Source organism: Loxodonta africana, chromosome 11 (assembly GCF_030014295.1).
Source record: "Loxodonta africana isolate mLoxAfr1 chromosome 11, mLoxAfr1.hap2, whole genome shotgun sequence".
NCBI lineage: Eukaryota > Metazoa > Chordata > Mammalia > Proboscidea > Elephantidae > Loxodonta > Loxodonta africana.
The window spans coordinates 73,182,375-73,204,535 of NC_087352.1; the positions used below are offsets into that span (position 1 = coordinate 73,182,375).

Here is a 22,161-nt window from a genome sequence, read left to right on the forward strand (position 1 = left end):
TCAAAGCTCTCATTCTTTTCTTCATGACACTAAGACAATTTGTTACCATCTAGTTTGTTTGTTTACTGTCTGTCTGTCCACCATCTCCTGACCCTAGAATGTAAGCTCTTTGAAGATAAAGTACTTTATAGAATTTAGTTTGTTTTCTACTGTATCTCTGCTGTATGTGCTGTATCTCTGATGTCTAGATCAGTGCCTGGAACACAGTGGATGCACAATAAGTAAAAAATGAATGAATATGGGGAGAGGAAATTCACAGGGTGCTCAAAATCAGGCCAATTGCTAATACGTGTCTGTAGTGCTACATGAGATGGTCAGGACAGAATAAATTTGGGTTGAGTGAATTAAAGGGCTCTGTCTTCTTTGTCTAAAAAAAGAAGGAAATGTGCAATTCTCTATGTCTTGAACACAGGTATAAGAAGCTCGCTAGTTTTATGGCAGCTTCAGGAGAGCAATGGTCTAGGAGTCAGGGTACTGGCTTCCAGTTCTAGAGCTATCTTCAACTGGCTGGGTAAACTTGAGCACATTTGCTTCACCTCTCTGGTTCTTCTTTTTTCTTCAATGGTAAAACACAGGGACTAGATTAGATAACAGATTACAATAACCAGCATTTGTTGAAAACTTGCCATGTGCCAGTGCAGGACTAAGCAGTTAACATGCATTTCCTCATTTAATCTTCCCTATAACGCTATGTGATAACTACTATTTTTATGTCATTATGTAGGAACAAATACTCAGACAGGCTCAGTGACTGGCCAAAGTCAAAACTATTAAGTGGCAGAGCTGGGATTTGTATGTAGGCCTGATTCTAGAATTCTTGCTCTTAACACCAAGTCCCTTTCTACTCTGTCTTTATAATGTCATGAAAATGAGTAGGAAAAAAAGAGAACCCAAAGTGAGGACACAAATGTGATCTTTAATAGAACCACTTTTACCTTTTTAATTCTATCAAGGCATCATTTTACATTTTCACTTTAACCAAGATGAATTTTTGACCTAAGAAAAGCCTGAAATGTAGAGATTTGAGCAACTAGTTACTCAGTTTATTGCTGGGAGCGATTTTTGGCTCAAAAGTCTGCCAGCTGTAACATCTAAGCATGCTGATATTTTAGGAATCATCACATTTTACATTTCTAGTTACTATGTACTTTGGACTCAAGTCTCTCCATTTGCTTCTTGTGACAGTTGAATCAAAATGGACAGAGACCCCGTACATTACTCCTTGTAAGTTTTTTCAATGCTAATAAAAGTCTTCAGATTGGCGTCTTGACTATATCCTTAAAAAAAATCTATTTCTTAAAAAAAATCAACTCTTGGTATCTTACCCTTGGGGTTTAGTGTCTATCCAAAGGTCTGTATTTACATTACAGTAAAATTCATTTTTAAACTCACAAGAACATTTTGAAGTGGAAATGGCAAATGAAGTCCCGATAAAATTAAGCCTATTAACAGGACACAAGTACAAGCCAACATTAAAAACGATTCCGGTGACTCTGCCTACAAAATGGGTAATGTACAGCCATATCCTTCCAGCCCTGTTTATGCCTCTTTACTTTTCTTAGTTCTTTCCACGGTAGACTTTGACACAGAACCAAAAGGGCAAACTACAAGTTTGGAAACAGGAAAAGATTAAATTCCTTAAATCTTACCTTTACTGGACAAGGCACTAATCAGCTTCTACATCTAACTCACTCCCCAACCCCAGAGAACATCCTGTGAGTTTCAAACAAGATCTCTACTATGTGTTAGGAGCAGCAGCAAACGAAAATTGTAGCCTCGACGGCAATGGGTTACAGCTAAGGAGCTCTGGTGGCGAAGTGCTGAACTGCTAAATGAAAGGTTAGTGGTTCAAACTCACTCAGCCTCTGTGTGGGAGAAAGACCTGGCAATCTGCTTCCTTAAAGATTACAGCCAAGAAAACTCTATGGGGCAGTTCTATTCTGACACGCAGGGTCGCTATGAGTTGGAATCAACTCGATGGCACCCGAGAACAACAACAACATAGCTAAGATTAGTATTGTTCAGCCAAACTAGTGAAGCACTGGAGGAATACTATGAAAACAAGGAATACTATTTCATCACCAGTTCTCTGCGGCATCCTCCCAAAAATTTCTTTTCACTCCAGATGAAAAATTTTACTCCAGGTGAAATGATCACCTGCATTTTGGCTGGAGAGTGGACTTCTCCATCCCTCCTACGATTCCATTCCAGGATCAGGAGCTTGCCCTTCTTTCTCCTTCTCTGTTTTTCTGGTACTAACTCTTATTTGGGCAACCAGATACCAATTCTATCTCCCTTGTATATCGGAATGGAAGAAGAGTTTAAAAAAAAAAAAAATCAATAAACTCACCTACTATTTATTTACTGGAAGGAATGGCTGATAGACTTCTACGTTAGCTGGAAAGTGCCCAGCAGCCCCTGACAAAAATCAGTTTACACAACACACACTTAACTTGCAGTTCCTCTCTATTGACTTGTCACAGGCCAAAAATTGCAACGCTTCTAGCATCCACATAACAGCATTACAATTCCCTAAGGGAGGTACAGAAACTGCATTCAAGTAAAAAGTGGATAAAAACTGCCAGGTTTAAACTGAATGAGGTATGGAAATAAGAGAAGGACAGGTACATGGTAAGACACTTGGGTTTGGGAAAAAGATGGAAGCTTCTTGAATTGAAGCCTACCTTCTAGATTCTGCAGTTCTATGGTTTGAGGACTTAGGGGAGCAAAGGACAACATGTAACATTATGTAGTGCTTTAACAAATGTGGGGGATAGTGCTTGCTACTGAATTGGGACTGTTTTGTTAAGCTTGGAATACTTAAAGACAGTAACAATGAATGAGCACTTAGAGATAATTAACAGAAAAAGGAAATTACTTATAAGACTATCTTATAAACTCTTTGACTAAGTAACCAGAGATATTACTCTACACCCAAAAACACCATATCTAGAGAAGGGTGGATGGATTAGTTCTACAGCTGATATGTATGTTAGTCACCTAGTATCTGAGCCAATGTGAACAGCTGAAATTCGTAAATGTTGTAAAGTGTCCCTTCCTCCCCCTTTCCCTAGTTGCCAGGTCTTTAGGATTAATTTGACTCAGAGACTTTAAAACATGCAAAAAAAAGAAAATTAGGTTTGAATTGTGTAATCAAATAATAATTATAATAATTATAACTTTTTTTTAACTTTCAAACTTAAAGCAAAGACCTGATATCACACTGGTTGACTTAATGTTTCAAAAACCAAGTTTATATTATTTTAGCCTTAGCTATTGCTATAATTAATAAGCATAATAAATGTTATTTTTAATTTTACATTAAAAAATCAGTACATTTTCACTAAAGAAAAAGTAGAAAATACAGATAAAAAATAAAAATTAGCCATTATCCCATCACCCAGTTAACGTTCATTTTCCTATCTTTCTAGACCTCTTTTATATGTGTATGTGCATAAGCACTTATTTATAGGAATATACATACATATGTATATATACACTTTCACAGTAATCAGTTTGTTTCTGTTAAAATATTGTAAACATCTTTCCTATCTTCATGTGTAATATTTGTATTATATTTCACTGTGTAGGTGTACCACAATATACCTGATGCCAGAATTTTATTTTAACATATTTTTTAAAAATTCCTTCATCCTTAATTTCCAGAACTCCTATTTTCCTCGGTTTTTTCCCCTCTTTTTTCAGTTAAGTATTATTTCGAGACATATAACTAATGGTCTCTTAACAATGACCAAATCACCATGGCATGCACAGAAGTACTTGGCCATTTTTCCAAGTCTTCCAGTCTTCAGGTGATTTTGGGGGTGTCTAACTGCTTGCCAGTTAGAATCTTTAAAGCCAAAGGGACATCTTCTGTTCTGTGCTCTCTTGCTAACAGGAAAGGAAGCAAGCAATCATCTTACTACTTTAAAAGGGGGAAAAAAAAAAAAAGGTTGTGTCCTTGGCCATCATAAACTAAGGGAACCACAGGATGTCCTGTCTAATGGTATTTGGCTTCCTTTCACAGAACGTCCTCAATTAAGGCAAAACAACACTCTCAACTGATACTTGAGTGGCTGAGACTTGCTCAGTCTCAACCAGAACACAGAAAATGCTAGTCTATAATTTAGACAGCAAGAGATTACTGCCATCATGGAAGCAGTAACTTACCTGAAATTCGGCCTGAAGGTTTTGGTAATAAAAATGAATACATGAGAATTGAAGTAAGTAGCACTCATAAAATCTACTAGTAGGCTTAAGGCATTTGTGAAATCATAAGTGATCTTATATTTTATAACAAATGAAGCGTCTTTAGATTATGAAATATAGAAATTTGGCTTTAGCTGGAAAGATTTCCAAACAGATTCTGGAAGTCAAGCATTCCACCCTCTCAAAAATTACAAGGTCCCTCAAGTAGATCCTTTCAGAGACACCTTACTAGGGTTTTGCTTTCCAGTCCCTAAATCTTACTTCAGGCACTTTCTCCTTCTTAGGAGCTTAGAGAAGTCCAGAATCAAACCGGTAACAAACACAAAGCTGCCAAATTAGACAGAACGGGAATGAAGTAGAGCTGGGGCTGTTCATCTAAGGCTTTAAAAGGGGGGAGGGGGTATGGAATCCAATGTTTTAATTATCCTGGGCAAAATTTTAAAAGAATGCAAATGGCTCCTTGTTATATTTAAGGAAAAAAAAATTCTACACACACCTTCCTCTTAAATTTAAAGTGGAAAGTTTGATCTAGTGTTAAGGGAGCAATCAATACAAAGAAAAGAATATTTACAAATCACAGGGCTCTTCTCCACAGAATTGAAACAGCATCTCATATCTATCAAAGCCTCAAAGAAAACCTAACTCTTAAATTTAACATTCCATATGAAATTCCTAGGGTGAATTTAGAGGGTTTGTTTTTACTGAGCTGAAATAACTACCCTGTTACTATTTTGTAGTCTGCATTAACTGAATAATTTAATACGTGCTTACTGAGAGCTGACTATCTGCCTAATTGCTATAAAGGGCATTTTACCTGGACAAATCAACTAAAAGAAACTATCCTTTTTCTTGAGTTTATATTCAGGTTGAGGATACTAGACCCAAGAACACAGAAATCTAATTCAAGACCATATTATAGTATCCAAAATACATTCTTAAAATCCTCTTTAACAATAAATCAAAAACCTGTTGCCATCGAGTCGATTCCAACTCATAGCAACCCCATAGGACAGAGTAGAACTGCCCCATACGCCTAGTGGATTCGAACTGCCGACCTTTTGGTTAACAGCCACAGCTCTTAACCCGTATGCCACCAGGTCAAGCCAACCTAATTTTTAAAAATGGGCAAAAGATGTGAACAGATACTTCATTAAAGAATACATAAGAATGACCAGCAGGCACATGAAAAGATACCCAACATCATTAAACCCAAAACCAAAAGCATTGCTGTTGAGTTGGTTCTGACTCATAGCAACCCTATAGCGATCCTACAGGACAGAGGAGAACTGCTCCGTAGAGTTTCCAAGGAGCGCCTGGTGGATATGAACTGCCAACCTTTTGGTTAGCAGCCATAGCACACAACCACTATGCCACCAGGGCTCCCCCCCTTCCGCCCCCCACCATCACTAGTCATCAGGAAAATACCAATTAAAATAACAATGAGATACTTGTACACTTCCATAACAAAAAAAAATTTTTATAACAATGGCTAAAATTAAAAAGACTGACCATACCAAGTGCAAACAAGGACATGTGGCAACTGACACCCTCAGATTCTATTAGTAGGAATGTAAAATGGTACAACCACTTTAGACAACTTTTTGCAGTTTCTTAAAAAAGTTAAACATATACCATATTACTTTATCATTCTAGTCCTAAGTATTTACCCCAAAGAAATGAAAAAAAATGTCCACACAAAGAATATGAATGTTCACAGAAGCTTTATTCGTAACAGCTGGAGACTGGAAACAACCCAAACGTCCAACTGGTGAATAGATAAACAAAATGTGGTATATACGGGAATACCACTCAGCAATAAAAAGTAATGGACTGCTGATACACACAACAATATAGATAAATCTCAAAATCATTATGGTGAGAGAAAGAAGCCAGACACAAAGGAGTATATTCTGTATGATTTCATTTATATAAAATGTAATCTACGGTGTCAGAAAGCAGATCAGTGGTTGCCTGAAGCTGCAGATGGAGAAATGCACGAAGTGCAAAAGGTACAAAGAATCTTTTAGGGGTAAAGGAAATGTTCCATATCTTGATTGTGGTGATGGCTCCACAGAAACACAACTGCCAAAACTCATTAAACTATACATTTAAAATGAATGCAGTTTATTGTACATAAACTGATCCTCGCCGGTGTTTTCTTGACTATGCAAAGGCATTCGACTGTGTGGATCATAACAAATTGTGGATAAACACTGTGAGGAATGGGAATTCCAGAACACTTCATTGTGCTCATGAGGAACCTGTACCAATGGCAGTCATTCGAACAGAGCAAGGGATACCGGATGGTTTAAAATCAAGACGTGTGTGTCACGGTTGAACCCTTTCACCATACTTGATTCAATCTGTATGCTGAGCAAATAATCTGAGAAGCTTGAATATCTGAAGATGAACGCAGCATCAGGATTGGAGGAAGACTCATTAACGACCTGCAGTATGCAGATGACACAACCTTGCTTGTAGAAAGTAAAGAGGACTTGAAGCTCTTACTGATGATGATCAATGACTACAGTCTCCAGTATGGATTATACCTCAACATAAAGAAAACAAAAGACTCACCATCGGACCAATAAGCACCACTGTGATAAACAGAGAAAAGATTGAAGTTGTCAAGGATTTCATTTTACTTGGATCTACAATCAACACCCATGAAAGCAGCAGTCAAGAAATCAAAGGATGTATTGCACTGGACGAATCTACTGCAAAAGACCTCTTTAAAGTATTGAAAAGCAAAGATGTCACATTGAAGACTAAGGTGCATCTGACCCAAGCCACAGTGTTTTCAATTGCCTCATATGCTGTGAAAGCTCAACAAGGATAAGAGGACCAAAGAAGAGGTGACACGTTTCAGTTCTGGTATGAGTGAAGAATACTGAATATGCTGTGGACTGCCAGAAAAACAAGCAAATCTGTCTTTGATGAAGTAGAGCCAGAATGCTCCTTAGAAGCTAGTATGGCGAGACTTCATCTCATGTACTTTGGACATGTTATCAGGAGGGATGTCCCTGAAGAAGGACATCATGCTTGGTAAAGTAGAAGATCAGCAAAAGAGAGGAAGATCCTCAGTAAGATGGACTGACACAGTGGCTACAACGATGGGCTCAAACACTGCAATGACTGTGAGGATGGTGCAGGACCGGGCAGTGTTTTGTTCAGTTATACACAGGGTTGCTACGAGTTGGAATCTACTCAAGGCACCTGACAACAACAACCTAACAAAAACTTGATACCTATTTGTCAGTTTGTCGAACTGTGGTGGTTTGTGTGTTGCTATGATGCTGAAAGATATGCTACTGGTATTTCAAATACCAGCAGGGTCACCCATGGTGGACAGATTTCAGCATAGCTTCCAGACTAAGAAGACTGGTGATCTACTTCCAAAAATTAACCAGTGAAAACCCTTTGGATCACAGAACACTGAGATTTTGGTCCACTTACTTTGGACGCGTCATCAGGAGAGACCAATCGTTGAAGAAGGACGTTGTGTTTGGTGAAACGGGGGGCCGGTGAAAGTGAAAGAAAATGCTCAATGAGATGAACTGACACAGGGCTGCAATGATGAACTAAAAAACGCCAATGATCATTAAGACGGGACAGGACCTGGCAATGTTTCATTCTGTCACACACAGGGTCGCGATGAGTCAGAGGACACTTGACAGCAACTAACAACAAAGTTGACTGGGGCGGGGGTAGGAAGGCTATAGTTTAATTTGTTTGAATTCTTTCCAGACTCAATTTTAACTTTTAATGAACACTTGCTATGTGTCAGGTATTGTACTACATGCTGAGAAACAGATATTACAGGTTATCACAAAGAATAGCGTAAAACGGTTCAGTGAAAAAAAAAAAAAAAGTAAAATCCTAGCTAACCTTTATCAAGGCATTTACTTTGCAACAGGCACTGCTTGGAGTACTTTACATTCTGTATCTCATTTAATCCTAAAAATCTGTGAGGCTGGTGCTACTAATATTTCCATCTGCACCTTGCAAACTGAGACTTAGAGAGGCCAAAACATTTGACCTTTGAAAAGGTGTAGAGCTGGGATAGAAAATAAGAGTCTCACTCCAGAGCCCAAGCTTTGCCCAATACACCTCATTGCCTCTCCAAGTAGCTCCCTCCAGGGACTCTGAGAGCCCAAATCAGTCTTAATGTGAAGAGAGTACTGGCTGGTCCAGGACATCTTTTCAGTCCAGACCACGTTTTGAACCAGAGTCCAGGTGGCAGTGACGTATTTATCAGACAAGGTAGAAATATGGTCACTGTTATTTGTGAGGGTATCTTAAAGTCAGTGTTATGACAATGCTATCTGCCCGTCAGAAATTCCAGGGACAGAAAAATGCAGCTTCACAAACAACAATCCTGCTTCTGAATTTATTGTGAGTTCTAAGCTCCACTAAGGGATTTTTGAAGAGACTTGCTGATTCCCCCCTCCCCCCCACCCCATTCCTCCCTCTTGTCATAATCCTGCCTAGGTGGCTGACATGGCCGCTCATCTATCTCTCCTTCACACTAGAGAACAGAAGTGCTGGAGGGGCAGCTTTACTCTGCCTACAGACACAGAAAGAGAGAGGGGAGCGAGGGAGGGAAGGGAGGGCCGGAACTGCACCATCCCTCACCCTCCTTCTTACCACAGAGGCCTCACAGCCTACCCCACCCACCTAAGACCCCCTCTTCCGCTTCCTCCTTTTCTAGCAGAGACATTCAGCTCACAAGCCCTACAATCTTTTTTATTTGATGGTTACTGATGGTGAGCAGGTCCCTATAGCGAGGATAATGTATTCAAAGCTCTCCTCTTCTTTGTTTTTCTTAATTGGCCAGTCTCCATGGGGATTCACCCAGTCCTAACCCAGACTGGTTGAGGAGGGGGTGGGGCAGAAAGGCATGGTGAATGCAGAATGGTCTGTTTCCTATGGCAGGGATATTAAGGTCAGGGATTGCTAATCAACTTCCACAAGGTGGGAGGTCAAGCTAAGAGTTGGGGGAGAAGGAAGCGCTGCACTGGAAACGGCTAAAAAATGGCAATAACCAGTAATCTCACAGCGTTTGGGCTCCACACAGTGCTGGACAAACAGCAGGTGCTCAATAAATGAGAAGAAAACACAAATTCAGAAAGGATATTGAAAAATAATCCTTACGGGGGATTATTTTGCAGTTAGTGCAAGATTCATGGAGCATACTAAGCAGGTTGGACGTGTCACAAAAAACAACACAGGCAGCTCCAATGTACTCTGGAGAAAATGAAACAAAATATGGACTATGGATTGCTCTGTACAAAACCTCAAAGGGCTACACAAGGCAGTTGCTGTAAGAGCACATTTCACATTGATTTGCGATGTTGTTTTAATGTAAGAATGGTTTTTCCATTAGGCGAATCTTTAATATCATACATGTGACTTCCATAAGTCTACACATTTTAAAATTAAGATGTTTTCCAACGTATTTCAACATGCTAAACTCATTAAAGTTCACGCATTATTAAAGCGTTAAATGAAATGATCACTAATTGATTAGGTAACACATTTATATAGTTTCCAGATTTTTAAAAACAAAAAAAGTATATAGTAACTTATCTGCCCAGGTTAGTAGTTCGTGTCCTATCAGTTTCTTCATGCATTATCAGGTAAATATGAATATATATTCTCATTTTCTTCAAAAAAAATTAGTATGCCACATTATTTTCAACCTAGTCAGGGCTAACAAAATTATAAAAAGTCATATACTTTTTGTCAGGGAGAAGTAAGCACCCTTCCTACCACATAAACCACTCAGCAATGCCCACCCAAACTTGTGCCTGAAGGCTGTGTTAAAACTTTCACAGAGAGGTCCTGACAGGGTACACAGGCGCTCCGTTTTTACTTACAAGCTCCATTCCTGAAAGCTTTTGAAAATGACAGGAGTGATAATTTTGCACTTGCCAAGTAAGAGCGCAGTAATCACCAAATTTTATAAAGGCAACTATCCCTCCTTTGTGAAGCACTGCTGGTTCAATGGTAGAATTTTTGTCCTCCATGCAGAAGGCCCAGGTTCAATTCCTGGCCGATTCAACTCATGCAACAGCCACTACCCATCTGTCAGTGGAGGCTTTGTCTGATGCTATGACGCTGAGCAGGTTTCAGAGGAGCTTTCAGACTAAGATGAACTAGAAAGAAAGGCTTGGGGATCTACTTCTGAAAATTAGCCAGCGAAAGCCCCATCAATCACAACTGTCCAATCCACAACCAATCACGGCAGGATGGCACGGGGTGGGCAGCATTTCGTTCCCTTGTGCATGGGGTCACCACGAGTCAAGGGTTGATTCAAAGACAGCTAACAACATCCCTCTTTTGCTCCATTTGTCATTCATTCCAGAACACTTCTGGCCAACAACAGCACGCTCCCTCCAAAAAACAAAACAAACACTCCCTACCCTCCACAGCGTCAGGTGTGGGCTTCTCTCCATCTCCAAGAGACGAAGCTCTCTCCCTGCCTGTCATCCTTGCTACCGGAGGCTCCTCAGGGAGGGACGGTGTGTTATTGATCACTGTATCCCAGGGGCCCGCATGGAATTTGGCATATAGTAGGAGCTCAATAAAAATTCGCTGAAAGAACAGATTCTTAAGAGACTACTGGAATTCCAACTTAAATTTTAATGTAACAATATCTGTGTAAAATTCAAGGACAGGAATTTAAAAAATTACATTATTAGCAACCTGAAAACATATTTTGGCATTCCAAAATGACAAATGTGGAGTCGATGGGAGAGGAAGAGTCTGTTTTCCTAGCTTCACTTTTGCCTGATTGCTGAAGGTCAAATGAAAACTCACGCAGGGATGCACGGAGGACTCTTAAAATAAAGGATACTACTGTTTATAATCAAAGTAAACTGTGAACATAAGAGATGTCAATGCTTCTGGCATTTTTGACAAATTACCTCCCAGGGCTTTACCAGGATAGACAGATGTTAAATAAAGCACAAAGAATTAATGCCTTTATAGAAAAAATAAAACAAAGCAAAAACAAATACAAACACTACTTCTAGTAAAAAATAAAACGAGATCACAGAAATTCAAATTTTGGCTAAAATATGCCTCACACAAGAGCAAGGGCCATAAACTTCAGGTTCAATTTTGTGCACATTTAAAATTTGTATCTTTGTGAGGTCTGTTACAAAGGATTTTATGGCAAAATGCCTTTAAGAAGCATAGTCTTGCTATCGAAACTACATTATTAGAAAGGTCACAGGTTAACGGACTGCCACCAATGCACATTACGTACACGACGTAGACTCTTGCCGCTCAAATCTCTCGCTCTGTTTCTTTTTTGTTTTAAGTCATGGTCAAAATCAGGTACTTTGGGCACAATTATTTTACCTGTCCGAACAAGTGAATCTGGACTAGTAAAGAAAATTTTTGCCACACTTTCTTTACTAGACTAGATACACAAAAAGACATCATCACTCAAAGCAGCCATTAACTTAGCCATCCTTATGTACAGATAGTCTTCTGGCACTTTAAAAAACAAAAAAATAATGCTTTAAGCAAGAAAGTTTGTCCCACTTCAAGTAAGTAAAATCATAATTAGCCTGGGGAGATTTGACACTGAGAAGGCACAAGTATTTTTTTAAGTAACCTACTAATAAATTAGTGGTGGTGGTGGAGTGCTTAAGAGCTCGGCTACTAAACAAAAGGTGGGACAGTTAGAATCCACCATGCACTCCTTGGAAAACCTATAAGGCAGTTCCGCTGTCCTACAGGTCACTGTGAGTCACAATCGACTCAATGACACCCAACAACAACAACTAGGAAGTTATTTCTTGGTGGCCTATAAAACTCTTTCTTAATCTTTTCTTCACTAATTATTTCATAAAATGATCATCTTTAATTAAGGACGCATTTAACAAACATATCTATTTACGAGGAATTTCTTGATTCATGCTATAAGACAGAAGTCATATAATTTTAGTTTTTGCCTATGTGAACTGCAGGTTTCCATTTTGAAAGAATTCTCTCAGCACAATATAAATACCAAATGGCAGAAACACCAAGATCAACAACCAGTATTTAAAAATGAGCGAAGACACAAGGTTCATATGATACCAATGGGATGTATGTGGAGAGTTATAAGAAAAACGGCTGTTGGAATAGAGCTTAAGATACTGGCTAAATATGACATATCCAATTTAGCTTTACAGATTACAGAGGCTGATAGTTGAAAGCCTGAAATCAGGGAGCATGAAACTATTCTAACGTAAGTATACATGTATATGTATGTGTGTGTATATATGTATATGTGTACACATATATGTATACATAAAGGATACCTTTTACAGGAAAATACATTTTTTTCTTTAAAATGAAATTGACAAAAATAAACAAATCTACACAATTCAAGCTAGACTCTCAGTTCACTAGAGATTGCCATCACCATGATTCCCTCTTCTAACCGTAAGAAACTGGCACTAGAATGATAATGAACTTTCTGAGCAGTTTCATCAGAGTCATATCTTCAAATCCTGTGGCATTAAGTGACAACGGAGGATGACCTGCAATGAAGTGTGAGACACCCAGCTTCTGAGTCTGGAAGCTCAGAACAATGTGACCTTTATACACCGGCCACCCTTTGAAGTCATATGCTGGCCATGAAGTGACCATCTGCAATCATGTCTGACCTAAGTACGGGCATCTCTGTGAGGTATAAACAGTTAATGCACTCAGCTGTTAACCGAAAGGTTGGAGGTGAGTCCACCCAGAGATGCCTTGGAAGAAAGGCCTGGTGATCTACGTCCAAAAAATCAGCCACTGAAAACCTACGGAGCAGAGGTCTACTCTGATACACCTGGGGTTACCATGAGTCAGAGTCACCATAAGTCAGAGTCAGCTTGAGGACAACTGTTCACTAGTTGACCTAAGTATCAGTCTTATTTTGAGGTGAAGCTGTTATCGATTGCTTCTACTTGGGAAAAGATGCATTGAGCTAAGGAACATCTACCCACCTTGCCCCAATCCCTACATTAAGAGTTCCAAGTTCTCTCATGGCGGATGAGGTATTCTCTAGAAACTCTGGAATCTGCAGGGGGATGCACTAAAGGACTGCATTTTCCCATCAACTTTCATCCAAAACAGAAGATCAGTTCCAGTATGCACCTCTGTGTTCATGATGCTGTTTTTCTATTAATAAGCTTTCAGGTGCTTCTCATTTTCAAGTTCTGACTACCCTGCCTGCCCTTCAATGCTCCTTAGCTTCTTCACCTTCTTTTCCACCACTGCCTAACATGCAGCCTGGCCAGGCCAATAAAAATTCTGTGAATTTTGGTCTTCCATAGCATTTTTTAGCTTCCTAAGCATACTGGCCTTGAGGCTATCTTTTTCTACTTTAAGTCACTGTGAGCTCAGGAAATGCAAACTACTTGTGATATCAGATTAAGCAAACTACTCACAGCAATCTGTTATAAAATGAGCTGTGTACAAGACTGACTTTGCTAGAACTCATTGTCCTTGGAGGGGCATCTAGCACAGACCTTGACCAGAGGAGACTCTCAAATATTTGCTGAATTCTCCAAACCAAATGATATATTTAGATTTGTCCCAATATTTTCCCCCTCATTGATGGAAAAGACAACGCATATGGAAATCAACCTCCTCAATTCCAGAGGACAATCTCAAATCACTGCTCTGCTAAGATGATGCCCTGTAAAGATACTGCCACCGCTGACCAGCTGTGGAGCAGGGTAAGCCTCTCACCAAGGGCAAGGACAAATGGGAGGAGCCCCTGCGGCACTGAGAGGACCATCCTATTACCAGAAAAACCAACTAAGAACACTGAAGAGAAGTTCAAATGTTGGGCACCTAATAATCAAAGCATCAAGTAATCCTTTGATTTTTATAAAAACTAAGAAGAAAAATACTAAGGACAAAATTCGTATATATAAAAACCTCCTTTGACAGTAGTATACATGGATGATACCAATATCTACATAATAGAGACACGTGAAGCTAGACTTCTGCTATCTCTGTCTAATGTTTTGGGAAGTATGATTTGATATCTCCATTCTGGTAAAAGTGAGCCTTACTATATAATAGCTTCAACTGAATGGCACACACTTTTACAACTCTCACACACACACGCACACACATACACACACACACGATGATATTTTTCTTTGTCTTCCTTAACAATGGTTCATTTTTCAAAACTGGCAGTTTTAGGCTTAAATTTTAGTTTTGTCTTTCTTTACAGTCCATTCCCTGGGGCCAAGTAATTTTTTTTAAGTATTCAAAAATATGCTACTGTAGTGGGTTTCTGGGTAGTTGCATGTTCAAACACCCATGCGGAAACGGTCCCCTAGACTTATACTTTCATTCTTAAAAGCTTGGAGTATGCAAACAAAGATGGGTGGGCAGAGGGCCAGTTAATAAATTTCATTTTCTACTAGCATCTGCTTGAAACAGAGCGATGGGGAGCAGCCTCTCCGGGGAGATCCAGAGCACGACTCATTACTCTGTGAATTAAACAGTGTCACCTCTGATGGCCCACACTACATTTTTTTTAAGCACCTCTTAAAACATACGGATTTCTAGTGCTCATAAATGCAGTAAGGAAGCTGAGGCTGAGGAGGCAATCATACAGTAGTGGACACGAGCTGTGGAAACCTGTCCACTGGGTTCTGCTGAGCCATTTTTGCACTTGTTCTTTTCAATTGAAATCCCTAATATAGAGGCAATTTTCTAAAGGAAACCTGCTTTTGTAATCAATATGCACACTGGTTTCAATAATGATTTACCGCTCCCCCTACTCCAGGATGTGAAAACTGTCTCTGTTTACACTAACCAACACCTGGGTCAAGATACCTGAGGCATGAACCGTATCTGACTGTATGTTTTATGAAGAATTCGCTGCAAATGATATGACAATAATGTCTCCTCCTTGGCGGCGTGACTGCCTGCCCATCAACTGTGCTAGAGAATACACTCTCTTGTTCTCTAGGTGTCGCCTCCTCCTCTCACCTGTACCTCCAGCTAGGTGAAGGGTGTCCTAGAACCTTAAAAGTCCTTTTTCAGTAATAACAGCATTCTTCTTAAATTTATATGGCTCTTTTCTTTTAAGGGAGCTCCTGGGTGATGCAAATGATTAAGCACTTGGCTGCTAACTGGAAGGCTGGTGGTTGAAGTCTACCCAGGGGCACCTCCGAAGAAAGGCCTGGTGACCTACTTCCAAAAACTCAGCCATTAAAAACCCTATGGAGCACAGCTCTACTTTGACACACATGGGTCACCGAGAGTCGGAATCAACTCAACAGCAACTTTTTTTTAAGAGTTTTTTTTGTTTTGTTTTAAACATTTAAAGTTAACCTCACACACCTCTATAAGAACGAGACTAGATATCATTATACGTACTAAGCAAAGGTAGGAAAAAAATCCAAAGCTAACGGACCTGCTGGGCTACCTACAAGGCAGTAAAGGAACCAGGAAGAGAGTTCACCCTGATCTTCCCAGGGCTCTGGATTCACCCAGGCCCAGCATGGGACTCCAAGGAGAACTTCCAAGCATGTCTCACTGTGGAGGGCTGTATCAACCCTATAGCCCAAGTAAAGCTTTTGTTTGGTTAGCTCTCTATTCTGGCTTTCAAATTACCTTTCAAGTTTCCTCAGCAATTAAATGGCTATATTATTCCAGCCTCAAGATGCCGAAATGATGGAATGCTTCCTGGATACAAAAAAATGTGTCACATTTTTCCTTTCCTTACACCCCTCCAAAAAACAAGCAGTAGTTATATTACACTGGTCATCCTCTGTAAAAGAAAAGCAGACCAAGAGAAACATCAAGTGTGTCTGTTTCCACATGTAATCCTTGTATAAAACAATACAAATGCAATGTAGGATGTCATTTAACCTATGACATCTTTCGCAATAGCATCCAGTAAGCCTATTATATAAAATACAAATGCAGTGATGCTCTTAGTGACTTAAACATTTGTTCAGTCAGAGCTTTATTAAAATTCTGTTTTTGTTTTTCTTTTTTTTTTACGTAATTTCAGGTACTAATTACAAGGACTTAGAAAACTGGAACTAATTCAGGAAATATAAATAACTTGGTTTGAATTAAAAAGAGAAATAAAATTTCACTTTAAAGCAATAATTTCTCACCAAAAAGTGGCATTTACATTTTACCTTTCTGCCAACCGATTTTCCACTGACATTTCAAGGTAGTTCATATAAGTAATAAAATCCAATTATGCAACTTCCTTTGGCCCACATGGTAAAATTCGAATTCTTTCTGGAAAGCAATTGGTATCTACATAAAACCAAATCCGCTGCAGTTGAGTCAATTTCTACTCATAGTGGCCCTACTGAACAGAGTAGAATTGTCCCATAGGGTTTCCAAGGAGTGGCTGGTGGATTTGAACCGCTGACCTTTTGGTTAGCAGCTGAGCTCCTAGCCACTGTGCAACAGGGCTCTGCCACCTACATTAAAAATAAATAAATAAATAACACTGCTGTCGAGTGGATTCAGACCCACAGTGACTCTACAGGGCAGAGTAGAACTGCCCCCATAGTGTTTCCAAGGAGCAGTTGGTGGATTTGGACTACCAAGCTTTCGGTTAGCAGTCAAGCTCTTAACCACTGCACCACCAGGGCTACCTACATAGCAGAATTAAATCATTTAGGAAATGAGGATCCAAATTTATTATCTATGAAAACATTTTAAACTTGTGAGGTTTAAAAGCAACTCAGGTTTTTTGTTTGCTTGCTTTTTGGTTTTAATTCCACTTTGGGCTTTGGGATGTTCACAGAGAAGAAAGGGAGAAGATAAAGGAGCGAAATGGGCCCAACTTTAAATCACAAAAAACAAAAACAAAACAATCTGTTGCCATCAAGTATATCCGACTCATAGCAACCCTATCACAAAGGTCCACAAAAGACAAATCCCGGAAGTTGGGGACCAATTTTGGTTTATATTAAGAGAATAATGAGCACTTGGAATCTGTAAGGATGCCATGTCAACACGTTAGTTGGAACTATATGGTATGAAATTTTGGTGACCTCATGGGCACAGCCAAAAATTAACTCCAAGTATTTACATAACTGTCAGAAATGACAGGACAAGGGTTGCCTATAGTCCGTTTTTTTTTTTTTTTTGGTAAGCAAAGGGTATGTTTCTCTGGTCAGAGAGAAAGGAAGTGGGGTGATTTTGGTCCCATTTCATGATATGCAATATTTATACACAGATTATTCTACCCATAATACCATCTGAATGTTTAGATGAAAGCTTTATAAAAAAGAGTTATTTCCTGTTGCTCACTAGCTGAGAGGATGCGCTTTAGAGGTACGTGTGCTCTGTCTCAAAGCAGAAGCGCTGTTAGTGGTTATCAAGGTAATGTTTAAAAATAACTACCCGAGTACAAAAGAACTTCAGAGGAAATATGACCGAGGCTATCAGTCTCCCTTCAAGTCTGGCTTTGGGCTGCGTAAGGCTCTAGCTGCATTCTCCATTACATTGTTACCCTTATCAAACAATGCAAACAATTTTAATGAGCTTATCTACTTGAACATATTGCCAGATATGTTAATGTAAAACTGATGCCAACCGTACAGGCCAACTCATTAATCAAAAGCCTCAGAATATAATGTTCAAGATCAGTCCCATCCTCAAATCAGACCTCAACAAAATATCAGGAATTAACCTTCCTACAGTAAAGAAGAAGGGCGGGCTCCCCCACCCATGCGGAGGCCATAAACTCCTAAGAAAATGCATAACAGCGCCCAGTTTTTTTCAGGTCCATTGCAGTCCAGTTTCTTTCTAACAAGCCTAAGGTTCTATGGGGAAAATTTTGGTGAATGTCTGACACCGTGACCTCTGCTGTCAATCCTTGCACCAATCAGCGAGCAGAATTCTTACAAAGCTCCATCAATCTGGCGGTTTAACATCACAGACTGCAGCTTAATCTAGAGGATTCCATCTTCCCTGCACACACACCAGGGTTAAGTGCAAACGTTTTTTCTCACCATCCTCTGTTCTCTGCCTTTAGGCACAGCCACCTAATGGCTCCTTTAAAATCTAAAAGGGAAGAAGGAAAGGAAGTGCTATAGCCTGTCTCTCTTAGGAGAAGGCAAAAAAAAAAAAAAAAAAAGCATGCATTTTTATCAATGTGGAAGCAAAGAGACGGAGGGAGAACCCTTGCAGGCAGCAAACCTATTCACAAAATGCTTTCAATTTGCCCAATACAAACGGCATCTGAAATCGTGAAACCTCAATGCACACCCAACATGACACATGGAAATAGACAGCAAATAATCACCACCGCCTAGACGAGCGCACGCCTGCAGCCCGGGTCGGGAGCAGCGTTTGCTCCATTATGTAACGGCCCGTATTTCCGCGCGCCCTCGCCGCGTCCCCGGCCGGCGCCGCTCCCCGTGCCAGCCCCATTACCTGTAGGAACGCTCCCCGCGCACTGTGTGCTTCCGGAAAGGAATGATGGTCCCGTTATCCTGGATGATGTCGTTGTTGTTCTCGCCATTTGGTGACAGGGTTTGGGTCGGACCAGGCATTGGCGCACTCCCGAGAAAGGAAACAAAACCGCTCCCGGCTGGCTGGGTGAGGAAGGTGGGCTGCGTCTTCCCGCTCGCCTGCTCCTCGCAAGGATGGTGCCTGCCGCCTGCTCACTCGCTCGCTCACTCCCTTCTCTCCCCTCCCGCTCTCGCCCCGCCCTCCCGGGTCCCCGCCCTCCCGGCCGCTGACGTCAAAGCGCCGGCAGCAGCACCCGAGTCACGTGGCCGGCCTCGTCACCATGGCAACTCGCTAACTCATCACCTCGCCTGAATTCGCAGAGGGCGGCGGCGTGACCAAGCCAGCAGCTCCAGGCAGGCACCGGGGTAGGCCTACATCTGGCATGTAAAACCCCAGGCCACCCCGCGGCCCCCCTCGCAGTCCCCCTCGCAGACTTGCCTAGTCTGAAAACCAGCTCTTCCTCTAACCGTTTCCTTTCCGACCCGTGCTCCAAGTGCAGCTGTGTACACAAAAGAACGATTCATGCAAAAGGTTGTGGGGGGGAGACCCTTTAACTCCTTCAATACCAAGTTCCTGTGCCATCAAAATTAAACCTAGCCAGGTTTCAGAAAAATATAAAGAGACCTGGTGGCTTGCTTCTAGAAAAGGTACCGCCTAAAGGCATTAAAATTTCCAGCTTCCTCCCTCACTCTCCAAACAGCAACCTCCTCGTCAAAAGAAACCAAAAAAACCTAAGAGGAAGCTGTACTGCCTTCTAATCAATGTAGTGTATTCTTTAATAATTTGAAGATTAGAGATTGCAAATTAATAGATTTTCTGCACAAAATATCCGCAGAGGTTATTTTTAAAGGAAGATAATCACCATTTTAAAACGTTATGTTTACCCAAGTTTCCTCAATTCAAATTCTTACACTGCCACCTGATACTGATAATTGACTCTTTACCACATATTTTCTTTTTATTTGAATTAAGCAAATGACCACCCCATCTAGTATTTGGAAGCTCTCAACATTCAAACTCTTCTATATCGTTGCAATGCAGTTTTCAAATACTTTGGCTGTGAGACAGGTACTGTTATTACGTCTAAGATGTGTAAACCTCTGAGGTTAATTTTGCTGAAGATCACACAGCTAGGTAGCAGGGAACTGGAATTTCAAAGTGACTTGCCTTTACCAATGGAGTGGGCAGCAGTGGTCTGTTTAAACTGTGAGCTCAATATATACAATGGATAGAGGTAAGCATCAAATACTTCATGCACACTCCCAACACGACCACTGTGGAAAATAACTGTGAGAGGCATTGCAAATGACTGTGCAAAGTCTATGTATTAGACTATAGGGACCAAACAGACCCCAAACATGTCCAATGCTCTTCTCCAGAGAGGGGAAGGGGATTTGAAGGATTCCCTGCTTATTCAGAAGTGGTCTCTGACCTTTTGTAGGGTAGAAATGGAAGAGGAATTGAGCTAGAAAGACATAGCATAAATATATGTGGCAGAAAGCACTGGGCTCTGGCTCACTCCTTCACGTATTCGTGTGGTTTATCAGTGTTACCATTTTGTGATACAGATATTAAAAAACAAGTAAGAGCCTTGTCATTCCTGGCAATTCTCCAGCGTATGCCCCTGGTAATAACAAGTTATTTCTGAAATCAAGCTTCTAGAATTAGAATAAATGGTTCATAGCCCAGATGGTAGTGATAGTATCAAATGGGGCATTTTTATAATTTTATACTTTTTTTGATTTTTTAATAATTTTATTTTCTGCTCCTCCAGTTAATTCAGTGCACAAATTGATTCCTTCATCCATATTTCAGTTTAGAATTTTTTTCTCATACAATTAGGGTCCCATTCTGACCCAAGACTTAAAGGATACACAGATGAATCTAAGGACAGGCGATAAACCCAAGCCTCATATTGCACGATGAGCTAAAGTGGCATGAGAGTATAGTCATTACTATAAAGATCCACGCTTCCTCTTATTTCTTGCTTGACCCAGGGTTGTCCATTTCCTTACCAGTTTGCTCCCTTTCACAAAAGCTTCCTCTTTCTTTGGGAACAGTATGAAGTTGAAAGGCACAATCTACAAATCAAAGAGTTGATATTTTTGGAGTGTGCCCTCTCCAATTGGGTTTGTAGTCTAGCTTACTTTTCCGTGATCCCATATTTAAGGAATATGCTGGGCATCATTAGTGTTATCACAGGGACAAAATTTGTCAGAGAGAATTTCAGTATATAGTTCTTTGATTATACCAAATAATTTTGTGGAGAGAATATTCCCACTTTGCTTCCAGGCTGCTCATGAAGGGGCCTATAGCCAAAGAATTTGGGTTGATGGACTGAAAGGGTGAAGGAGGTATCTAAGAGCCCTTGTAAATCTTCCTCTACGACTGCTCTGAGCCACACCACTATAAAGGGACCTAGAGAGTCCCAGGACCAGTGATTACCCTCTGAGATGCAGGGGTAACAGGGATAATAATTTGAAAATATTAAACAGATGTGTTTTCATCCCTCTCCCCATAAATCAGGTTACCTGACAGCCATTCTCCAGGTTAGCCCTAGGGAAAGGGGGAGGGCAAATTCCACGTTGGGAAGCAGGATGATATGATATAGGGAAAATACAGAAAAGGCAGAAAGAGGGAGGGAAAAGACTATCCCTTCCATTCCCCCTTCTCTCCCCTGTGTAGGAAGACAGGGATAGAGGCAGGAAAACCAGGGCCTCCTGTCCTAGCACTCCAGGTTCAAGTTTCAGAAGGGAGACTTTAGATAGACTGAGAACAGAGCTGAACGCCAAAGGTCTTCCTTTTGCCCATTTCCCATTGGAGACTCTAGGAAAAGACCACCTTATAGAGTGTCTCCTCCATCAGCCCTCTCCCCCAAAACAAGGTGCAGCTGCACCACAGTAAACACTAAAATCAGAGGCTTGGTCAGTTAGGCAGTGGGTAGGCTTGAGTTCGACTCTCAATCCCTTTTTTTGCTAGCATGTAGTGTGGAAGGTATCTAGAACTTTCCATATGTCCCAAAGGGGATAAGCAGGAGGAAGAGTTGATGGAGCTATCTGGAGAGCTAAGTTTGTTTATGTGTGTGTAGGAGGTGGGGGGCGTCATAACAGATGCAAAGGGATATTTAACTGGGGTTCACAGGGTGGAGAATTTAGAGCAGACTCACAATGGGAAGAGTAGCCAGTTCTAAGGAAGCTATACAGGGCCAGGGCCAAATCTATTTGGAGATATTGCTGCTGAAAAGTTCAGCAGAGGATACTAGCAGAATGCCCATGGGTGGGATCTGACCACCCACTCCTCAGCTGACCTAGATGAGGACCAGCATGAGACCAAAAGGCTCCTACTCTCCGCTCCCCCTCTCCTGTTTCCACAAGCCCCACTCTCCTATACGCACAGATAACATCTTGGAGAGGGCCTAGGGAAAGGGAAGGACATCTCAAAGACTGAATA

At 40.7% G+C, this 22,161-nt stretch overlaps 1 protein-coding gene across 4 annotated transcripts in view; it reads right to left on the bottom strand.

Annotated features, from left to right (window-relative positions):
• The window catches only part of MAPRE2 (microtubule associated protein RP/EB family member 2), a 169,426-nt gene that overhangs the window by 95,695 nt on the left and 51,570 nt on the right, over positions 1 to 22,161 (bottom strand). For 2 of the 4 annotated variants that reach the window (XM_003406743.4, XM_064294615.1), the window contains exon 1: positions 18,634 to 18,898. The exons of the other annotated variants lie outside the window; for them this stretch is intronic. In XM_003406743.4, the coding sequence (XP_003406791.1) occupies positions 18,634 to 18,752 (119 nt within the window). In that variant the 5' untranslated portion in view covers positions 18,753 to 18,898. Of the gene's footprint in view, positions 1 to 18,633; positions 18,899 to 22,161 lie in introns of those variants that run through there. 4 annotated transcript variants of the gene reach the window in all.